Genomic DNA, 9,863 nt, shown 5'->3' on the forward strand with positions numbered 1-9,863 from the left:
AGGCCCTCTCCAGGAAGCAGCGACTTGTCCCTGCAGCTCCTAAGCACAGGGGCGGCCAGGGAGGCTCCGTGCGCTGCTCCCGAGCTGGTTCTGCCCCCGCAGTTCCCACTGGCTGGCAACCTCAGCCAATGGGAACTGTGGGGGCAGAACCAACTCGGGGGCAGTACACGGAGCCTCCCTGGCCGCCCCTGCTCCTAGGAGCTGCTTGGACAAGTCACTGCTTCCCACAAGGTGCCTGAGGTGAGTACCATGGGGGGCCTGCACCCCAAACCCTCTCCCATACCCCAAGCCCCTCATCCCTGGCCCCACCCCAAAGCCCGCACCCCGAGCCCGCACCCTCACCCCCTCGCACCTCACGCACACTGAGACGCCCGGGGCGCCGGTACCAGCCAGGTCCCACGCACATGGAGACGCCCGGGGCGCCGGTACCAGCCGGGCCCCACGCACATGAAGACGCCCGGGGCGCCGGTACCAGCCGGGCCCCACGCACATGGAGACGCCCGGGGCGCCGGTACCAGCCGGGCCCCACGCACATGGAGACGCCCGGGGCGCCGGTACCAGCCGGGCCCCACGCACATGGAGACGCCCGGGGCGCCGGTACCAGCCGGGCCCCACGCACATGGAGACGCCCGGGGCGCCGGTACCAGCCGGGCCCCACGCACATGGAGACGCCCGGGGCGCCGGTACCAGCCGGGCCCCACACACATGGAGACGCCCGGGGCGCCGGTACCAGCCGGGTCCCACGCACATGGAGACGCCCGGGGCGCCGGTACCAGCCGGGCCCCACGCACATGGAGACGCCCGGGGCGCCGGTACCAGCCGGGTCCCACGCACATGGAGACGCCCGGGGCGCCGGTACCAGCCGGGCCCCACGTGCACAGCGACGGCCTGGGGGTGATACTAGCTGGGCAGTTTAGGAAAAGGCCGGGCCTCTCACTGCTGCTCAGGGCATCCCACGGAGTCAGCGGACCCCTACAGAATCATGTTTTGGTGAGGAAGTTGCTGATTGCCGCAGCGATCCAGTGCAGGGGAGTAGGACAGACACGTCCCCCCCCTTCGCCAGCCCATGGCCCCTGCCCTGGGCGACCCAAGACACCAGCAGCAGGGCCTGCCAGAGCCAACTCACACTGGGAGGCAACCAGGGCTTCTGCAGTGCAAGGAGGCTTTTGTCCTGTTTGAAGTGTTACCTCCTCCCTGTTCATTTCTCCTCCCCTCTGCTCTGCTCCCCTCACTCCCTTCCGCCCCGCCCCACCCCCACGCTCCTGTCCTGCACTGGCAGGGCCTTGGGTGCCTCTGGCACAAGCAGGTGAACCCGGCTAAACCAGACAGAGAGGCGCTGTGCTGGGCCCTGCAGGGCTCTGGGGCACCACTGGGGGAGCCAGCTGCCAGGGGAGGCCTGTGTCCTGGGAAAGCCCCACGCTGACCTGGGATGGTGCGAGTCCCGGGGCAGCCCTGCGGTGCTGGGCCATGTGGCAGAGGGCCCTCCCGGAGAGCAGCGTGGCTCGGACCACAGGCCCCCCAGGCCGAGCCCCTCCACGGAGCAGACACAGGGCTCTTCATCCAGGACATCGCGAAGTGGGGCCCACTGCGGAGCCTGGCCTGGAAGGGCCAGACCTGGGGCAGGGACCAGGCCATCGCTCACTAGGAAGGGTCCCCCTGCCTGGCCAGCCACAGCTGAGGAGAGCGCTCTGGGCCTCAGGCACCAGTGAGCGGCATGGTCGCTGGGTCAAGCGCTGCCAAGAGCCTGCACAAAGAGCCGTGAGGAACAGACAGGGGCTGCAGAGCCGGTGCTGGCTCCGACATCCGGAACTAACGCCCCAAACTGCGCAGCCGAGCTGGTGCCATGGAGCCTGAGGGGCCCTTCCTGGAGCCTTGGGCAGAAAACCCAGGGCTGGGAGCAGCTGCCCTGGCAGCTTCCTTTAGAGCAAGAGCCGCTAGTGCTTGCTGGGGTGACCCATGCCCTCTGCAGCAGCACAGATGGGCACAGAGAGCCAAAGCACGACCAGGGAAGGTGCTGAGTGTCCTCCGAACGGAGCGGGACTGGGACACCAGGCTGGCACCGATCCCTCCCGGCGCTCACACCATCGCCATGCAATAACTGCCGATTGCTGAGCCATCCCATCCCCAGGCCAGTTAGTCACAGCCCAACAGTCTTCCTCTGGAGCAGAGCTCTTGCTTCAGCAAGGCCATGTGGCAATTTCCTTCTACACCATTTCCATCCTCATCCACTGCCTGCCCAACACAGCACTGCGCAGCCTCCGAGTAACGGAACACAGACAGGGCAGACTCAGACTCACCGCACAGCAGGGCTCCTGGCTCCTGTCCCCGCTCCATACAGCACCACTCAAAGCTGACCTCTTGCTTGGGGGCCAGGGGCAAACTGCCCCTTTTACCACCCCCTGGCAGCCGCGTGGCCAGGCCCAGCCATCAGGGGACACAAACAGTGAGCAGCCAGGGCCAGTGGACACCACCCAGGGCTGCTGAGGTCAGGGCCCTGCCATTGGGGAGGACACACCCTGGCTGAGCCAGGAGCTGGAAGGAGTTTCACACTCCTTAGGGAGGAAACAGGCCTAACCTTGGGTGAGTGCCACTCCCACACACCGCCTCACTGTACCCCACGGCACTGCTGGGGCAGGACTGGCCCGGGCTACAGGGGCAGCTGGTAGGCAAGCAGACGTGGCATATTATCACTCTGCATGGGGCAGACTCAGGCCCAGGGCCATGGGGGGTGCTGAAATGCAGCAGTACTCAGTCCTGGGAAAAGGGGAGGCACCCCGTCATCTCTAAGCACTCCCGTCCCCTATTTCTGAGGTGGGCGGCTGCCCCACAGCAGCAATCATAGCTAGAGCCCACAAGTGGGAAATCAGCCCGAGGCACTTCCCCAGAAGGGCCTGCTGGGTCTAGGAGATGCTTTCTCCCCTCTTCCCTGTTCACACCTTGGGCCAGGCAGCCTTGTGTGGCAGACTACCTGCTTCTTTTTAATTTACAGTAGATCTCTAGCTCATCAGTGAGAGATCCCTGCCGGAAAGCAGGCAGCCCAGGTGGGCCGTGTAACAAAACGTGCCCTTTCTACCCACACACAGGGTACGGAATTAAGGGGCAGTTCCTTTTAAGCCAGCAGGTAAGGAAGTTCCCCACAGAACCACCCTCCTCTTCCCAGCCAGCCAGAGATGCTTGTATTACTTGCCCCTGAAAGTTTCTTCTTTTTTAGGTTACAGACAAAACTAAGAGGCCCGTATTTGGAAAAGATACAAGAGCCAGTTCTCCCTTGGCAGAGGGCTGGGGAGGCTTTGAGAACATCAGTCACATGCTTCTGGTGTAGGTTTGAGAGATTTATTAATTAAAAAAACACTGCTCATAAATGCACAGGCAGGATTTTAGAGATGGCTTGTGCAGACAGCTTGGGACATTTCCAATCAGCGAGATACATGGGTTAGTGTCCCATAAGGAGCAGGACTCCATGGCCAAGGGAGAGGGACTGGCTGGGCAGACAGGCATTATCTACATGTACCAAGTGGGATTTCTCAGGGGCAGCGACTGGGCAGGGTGCACCAAGCAGAGGGGCAATGCCAACCTTCACCCGGCCCCAGATGGCTCACAGCAGTCAGGAAAAGCCCAAGCTGCCCTGCTCTGACCATTCCATCCATTTCAAAGGGAAGCATAAGCTTGGTCACTTGGGCCACAGCCTCCGCCCAAAGCAGCACGCAGGTGGGGAGGAGAGAGAGGGACTCTTGGAACCCAGGGCAGAGCCGTACGGACCCCAAAGGCCTCTGTGGACAAACACTGCAAAACATACGAAGGCCAGCTGGGCATGGAGACCTCTTTCTCAGGGCTGGCCCAGTGCAAACTGCATCCTGAGCAACCCAGGGGTGAGAATCCCCCCATCCAGGCTCTGCACCCTCCCTGGTGCCATGGAGTCAAAAGCAGGGAGAACAGAACAGTTACTGTACAGAGCGGCTGCTGCCTCAGTGGAGAAGGTCCCTCGGCTCTCAGTCATCCTAAGGGAAAAGCCAACAGAGCCAGTCAGTGCGAAAGACAATCCTAGCTGGGCTCAGAACCCAGGAGCTATGCTGGGTCTCCAGGAGAGGGGAGGCCACTGAGGGATGGGCTCAGCGAGCCAAGGGAGGAGGGAAAGGCAAGAGCAGAGGGGGTTTGGCTGGTGGCGCAGCGCCCACTGCTGGCCTCATCACAGACTCGAGGAGGAAGCTGTGCAGCCACGGATCTGGAGCGTCCAAGAAGCAGCATGGGACCACAGGCTGAAGAAACAGACGTGGAAAAGCCGCAAACACAACAAAGTACGAGTCAGGAATCGAGACGGGGGCTCCTTGGAGCAGGGGCAGTCCCACTTTGTACAGGAATAAGCACAGCATTGGCTGTAAAGGACAGAAGCCATCTCCCAGAATGCAGGTGTGCACATGTCAAGATGGTCTGAGATGCAGCCCCATGCTCTGCGTGTCCATAGGCCTCGGACTGCCAGAAGCTGGGAGTAGATGACAGGGTTGGATCACTATTGGCCTGTTCTGTTCACTTCCCCGTGACGCACCTTGTACTAGCCACTGTCAGAGACAGGACACTGAGACAGAATACACAGCTCCTGCAGGCAAGGGGACTGGCTGTCTCCCAGGGGATGGAGCCTTTCACACTGAGCTCTCCCACTCAGACAACTGATCAGTGGCCTCTAAGATGAGTTGGTGTACTCAGTACGGCCCTAGCAGATCTGTGCTCTCAGGAGAGCTGCCCACCCCTCTCTCCTCTCCAGGGCTTGGCAAGGCATGCTGCTCTAGGGCAGCCCACCATGCTGGTACTTGGCCATAGAGGAGTCAGCCCCCAAGACTGCAATCCCAGCCTCTCCAACCTGAGCAGCTGGACCTTGCTCAGAGAGGAACTTTCCAGAAGATTAATCCCGCCCTGTGATCCTGCTTCCCCACTTCAACAGGAACGGGAGAAAGTATTTCCACCTACCCATTCATCCTCCTCTGCGCCGTCCCCTTGCCCCCTGGGCTCGGGGGCTGGCCCTCCTTGAGGTCTGTTAGCCATGATGTTGTCTGTCCAGGAAGCCCCAGCCTGTCCATCGCCAACAAAGTTACACTTGGTCACTGTCCCTGCATGCAGCTTGGCTAGAGAGACTGAAAGGGAGAAAGGAGCTACGTGGAGCAGAAGCAGGGGTGAGGGGGCAGGGGGTGCTGGAGGAAGCAGTTTCCCAGCTGGCATGTGGAAGTTGACTGAGCTGTCTCTGGGTGAAGCCAGCAGAGAAGAAACAGCAAGGCAGGAGCAGCAGAAATCTTCATTCCTGGGTAAGCTGGGGAACGCCTAGGGCATGTGTTGGTGCTGCTACATCTGCTCCAGGTCCCTGGGGATCTGGGTTAAGGCCTCAGAACGCCCGAAGGGCGACAAGCCCGACACCACGCACAGGGCCACAGAGCCTCAATCCCTGTCAATACCAGTAACTAACAGGCAGGAGGCAGCTGGAGGATGGTGCCCCAAAGCCAAGAGCAATGACCCAGTGCCACCATGGGGAGCAGGTGCACAAAGAGCCCAGCCTGGGAGGAGGGGGTCACTCACATATGAAAGGGCTGTCACCCTGGGTTTTCAGACGGATCTCTGTCCCCAGCTCCAGCTCCATCTTCTCCATCTCCATCTCCTGCAGCCAGAAGGCCACAGCCTGCCTGGGAGTGTGGGGCTCTGTCACACTCAGCAGCTCCGGCTTATTCACCAGCCCCTTCAGCTCCTCGGGGGACAGCCTGTCTGTCTCGCCTTTGGCTTCCACTTCTGCCACATGCAAAGCAAATGCCAGCGTATGTGAAATGCCCAGCACTCGGAGACTGAGCTCCTCTCAGCGCAGGGGAATGGATGGATCCCAGCAGGGAAGCTGTGCACAGGATGCCCAGGAGTCCCGGGCTGGGGGAAGAGGGAGTGGGCTCTGATTCTGGTCACTGGTCCCGAGGATCCTGACACCAAGCTCCCTGGTTCACATGTGCCTTAAAGTGCCAAGATATCTGTAACACAGAGCCTCTACAGCCCACGATGAGTAAAGGACTTTCCCCAATGGGAGAGATCAGGGTCGGACAGGACTGAAAGCCAGTGGTATTTCACGCCTCCAAGGGGCTAAAGAGAGCCGCACGCCCTCCCCCCAGCTCAGTTCAAAGGTGAGCGCTGGCCTCCACTTCCAGTTGAGGGGAAACCAGCAGGGGACATGGGCAAGATGACAACCACTGGGCAGGAGATTGAGCACAAGTCCCCGACCCCAGGTACAAGCCTTCCCCCTCCCCCGGGGTGAGAGAATGGAAAGGTGGAGCCAGCCTCCTGCGGCTGAGCTGAATGTGCCCAGGATGGATTCTGCGCTACTGCTGGGGAGAAGTTTCAGAGGAGCAGCCGTGTTAGTCGGTATCCGCGAAAAGAAAAGGAGGACTTGTGGCACTTAGAGATTAACCCATTTATTTGAGCAGAAGCTTTCGTGAGTCTGATGCATCCGATGAAGTGAGCTGTAGCTCGTGAAAGCTTCTGCTCAAATAAATGGGTTAGTCTCTAAGGTGCCACAAGTCCTCCTGTTCTTTTCGCTGGGGAGAGCAGGGCAGGACGGAGCCGCAGGAGGGCTCCTCCCAGTACCTACTGAAGGAGGACATGAGGAAGCCGGTGTTCACCTTCCTGACGTTGCTGAAATTTGGCTCTCTCTCACTTCCCTTGGCGTCAAACTTGCGGCGATGGACCTGGCCAGGCCTGACGTACAGCACATAGTATCGCTCCTGCAGCAGGGAGGAACCGGAGATGCTCACAGCCGGACAGCAGGTCACCAGCTCCCTGTCCCCCTGCTCCAGGGCCTGCAGCCCACAACCGGCAGACTGCCACCAGTCGCAGGGAGGTGACAGCCAGAGTAACGGCATTCCCTACCCCACCTGCTGCAAGGGGGTGAACCTGGGACAGCACCAGTGCTTAAAACAGTAACAGGACCTAGACCGGCAAAGCCGCCACTACCCAGCCACACTCCAGGTCAGCTGCAGAAACCGACACCCCCAGGGCCCAGCCTCCAGAGCCCCACACAGCAGCTGGGACCTGCTCACTGCAGCACAAGTCCACCCTGGGATAGGCCATTCCCAGGGAGCATCTATTCAAGGGAGGCAGTCAGCACAGTGCTCTGGAAGACAGCACGGTGCCAGCCCCTCTCTGAGGAGGCACCCCACCCACCCCGCCCAAGACGGGCACCTGCATCAGCAAGAAAAGCACCTTCCCACTCTGCACCAGGTGCGCCGCTGGACTGCCAAACATCTGAAGCAGGAACCCTAACCCTAGTGCCTGAGGGCAGGCATCAGCAAAAGCAGGAGATGCGCAGAAAGAGGGACAGACAGACAGCTATGCACTGCATGGCCAGCACTATACATACAGTGGATACGGCCCAGGAGATCTGCCAGCGACTCCCTGCGTGGCCACAGGAGAGTCAATGCCCATCGCTGTGCCTCAATTTCCCCAGCTGTGAAATGGCTATAAAGATCCTAACACATCTGTGGGAAGCGCTTTGAGAAATATGGAGAAAAATGCCAGTGTGAAGTATCATCGTTGGCGGGAGGCCCTCCCACGACTGGCTCGCATGCCCCCTCTGTGCCCTGCCTGGGGGAAGTCTGCTGCTGCTGCCCTCTCTGTACCAAGCTCTAGACAGATTATGGTCGTTTATCTCTGACTCCCCCCACCCCCAGCACCCATTGTGCGCCTCTTCCTCCCCAAGGGAAGCCCGGGACAAGGCACCTTGCTCACCTTCCTGCCATTAATATCCAAGATGAGGTGACGAGAGACATCAAGAAGCTCTCCCTCCAGAATCACACCGTTCCCACTGCAGACGTGAGGGGAAGGGAACAATCAGACACAGTGCACGCCACCAGGACAGCCATCCAGTCCCATGTCCCCGGCTCAGGCAGTGGCCAGAGCCAGATGCCTCAGACAAAAACAAAACCGCCCCATCTGCAGAACAGATATTTCTCCTGAACTCAGCAGCTGGTCAACTCAAGCCTTGATGTTGGATAAGGACTGAGAGTGCCTGTGGCTTTTATCCCACTCCGTGTCACTACAGATGCTGTTCTTAGTCTTAGAAATAAAACTTAAAGATCCCCCTCAGCCTTACAAAGCTCCACAGAGCATTTGCCTCAACAGCACCCTGCAGCAGTGAGTTCCGCAGGTTACAGAGCATTTCATTTCATCCCAGGAAGGGCTGCCTTGGTCCTGCTCTACCTAGGATGGGACAAATCAAGAGGATTTTCCAGCGAGCCGTTTCCACCCCAGTCCTCGCGGCACACCCCTGTTCCAACCCCCGCCGGCCCGCACCGCTCAGCGCCAACCCCGGAGCCCGGCGGGTGCCGACTCCCAGCCTGCGGGGCTGCCCAGCAGCAGGGACCTTGCCCTGTGTCTCCCCAACAGCCCCGGAGCGCGGAACAGGCGCGGCCCGCGCCGGGCTCTGGGAGGTGCGGGGGGGGGGGTCATGGGGATCCCGCGCAGCCCGGCCACCGCCCGCCCCCGCGCAGCCCGCCCCCGCACCGCCGCGCAGCGAGCCCCGCCCCGCGCAGCCCGGCCACCGCCTGCCCCCGCGCAGCGAGCCACACCCCGCGCAGCCCGCCCCCCCGCACACGCGCAGCGAGCCCCGCACGCCCGCGCAGCCCGGCCACCGCCCGCCCCCGCGCAGCCCGCCCCCCCGCACACGCGCAGCGAGCCCCGCCCCCGCACCCCCGCGCAGCCCGGCCACCGCCTGCCCCCGCGCAGCCCGCCCCCCCGCACACGCGCAGCGAGCCCCGCCCGCGCAGCCCGCCCCCCCGCACACGCGCAGCGAGCCCCGCCCCGCGCAGCCCGCCCCCGCCCACACGCGCAGCCCGCCCCCCCGCACACGCGCAGCGAGCCCCGCCCCGCCCCGCGCAGCCCGCCCCCGCCCACACGCGCAGCGAGCCCCGCCCCGCGCAGCCCGCCCCCGCCCCGCCCCGCGCAGCCCGCCCCCGCCCACACGCGCAGCGAGCCCCGCCCCGCCCCGCGCAGCCCGCCCCCCCGCACACGCGCAGCGAGCCCCGCCCCGCGCAGCCCGCCCCCGCCCACACGCGCAGCGAGCCCCCCGGCGCCCGTGGGCCCCAGCCCGAAGCGGCGCGGGGGCTCCGTACCCCTGCAGGGCGGGCGGGTCCCAGCGCCCGGGCAGCCGCTCGCAGTGCACCGGCCGGGCGCGCAGGCCCCGCTCCTCGCACGGGCGGCTCATGGCGGTGGCTCCGGCTCGGCGATGGGCGGGGCCTCATGCCATGGGCGGGGCTAGTGCGGGAGAGGCCGGGCGATGGGCGGGGCCTCAGAAGACGCGGCCGAGCGCTGGGCATGGGCGGGGCTACATGAGCGTCGGGGCGGGGCTGGAACAGGAGTTTCTAGGGGCGGGGCTTAGCGCGGGAGGGGCTATCGAGGGAGAGTCCCCATGGGGGCGGGGTTAGTACTGGACATGGGCGGGGCTGGAACAGGAGTCTCTGCGGGCGGGGCTGCCGAGGGAGAGACGACAGGAGGGGCGGGGCTCAATCCAGTGGGTGGGTTTGGGGGAAGGATGTGGGGCAGGGGCAGGTTTGGGGGGCGGGACAGTGGGAGGATGTGGAGCAGGGGCAGGTTTGGGGGGCTGGACAGGGGAGCATGTGGAGTAGGGGTGGGTTTGGGGGGAGGATGTGGGGCAGGGGCAGGTTTGGGGGGCTGGACGGGGGGGGAGGATGTGGAGTAGGGGTGGGTTTGGGGGGAGGATGTGGGGCAGGTTTGGGGGGCTGGACGGGGGGGGAGGATGTGGAGTAGGGGTGGGTTTGGGGGGAGGATGTGGGGCAGGGGCAGGTTTGGGGGGCTGGACCGGGGGGGGGAGGATGTGGAGTACGGGT

The 9,863-nt window shown here is 63.2% G+C and overlaps 1 protein-coding gene across 2 annotated transcripts; it reads right to left on the bottom strand.

Moving 5' to 3' along the window:
- Nucleotides 1–3,319: 3,319 nt before the first annotated feature.
- Nucleotides 3,320–9,255, bottom strand: ARPIN (actin related protein 2/3 complex inhibitor). Of its 2 annotated transcripts, none has more exons than XM_073304573.1 (6): nucleotides 9,129–9,255; nucleotides 7,747–7,822; nucleotides 6,611–6,743; nucleotides 5,563–5,769; nucleotides 4,963–5,126; nucleotides 3,320–3,998 (listed from the first exon to the last, which is right to left on the bottom strand). In XM_073304573.1, the coding sequence occupies exons 1-6, from the start codon at nucleotides 9,218–9,220 to the stop codon at nucleotides 3,990–3,992; spliced, it is 681 nt and encodes a 226-aa protein (XP_073160674.1). In that variant the 5' UTR covers nucleotides 9,221–9,255; the 3' UTR covers nucleotides 3,320–3,989. The 2 variants fall into 2 exon arrangements, with proteins under 2 accessions (XP_073160674.1, XP_073160673.1); XM_073304572.1 differs by lacking the exon at nucleotides 3,320–3,998 and adding an exon at nucleotides 4,005–4,256.
- Between the last annotated feature and the right edge of the window lie 608 nt (nucleotides 9,256–9,863).

This window comes from Lepidochelys kempii, chromosome 10, assembly GCF_965140265.1.
Source record: "Lepidochelys kempii isolate rLepKem1 chromosome 10, rLepKem1.hap2, whole genome shotgun sequence".
NCBI lineage: Eukaryota > Metazoa > Chordata > Testudines > Cheloniidae > Lepidochelys > Lepidochelys kempii.

Coding starts and splice junctions, on each gene's coding strand:
- ARPIN (XM_073304572.1), bottom strand. CDS start 9,220: ATGAGCCGCCCGTGCGAGGAGCGGGGCCTGCGCGCCCGGCCGGTGCAC. Junction 7,823..9,128: donor GACCCGCCCGCCCTGCAGGG/GTACGGAGCCCC, acceptor TCACGTCTGCAG/TGGGAACGGTGTGATTCTGG. Junction 6,744..7,746: donor TGGATATTAATGGCAGGAAG/GTGAGCAAGGTG, acceptor TCCCTGCTGCAG/GAGCGATACTATGTGCTGTA.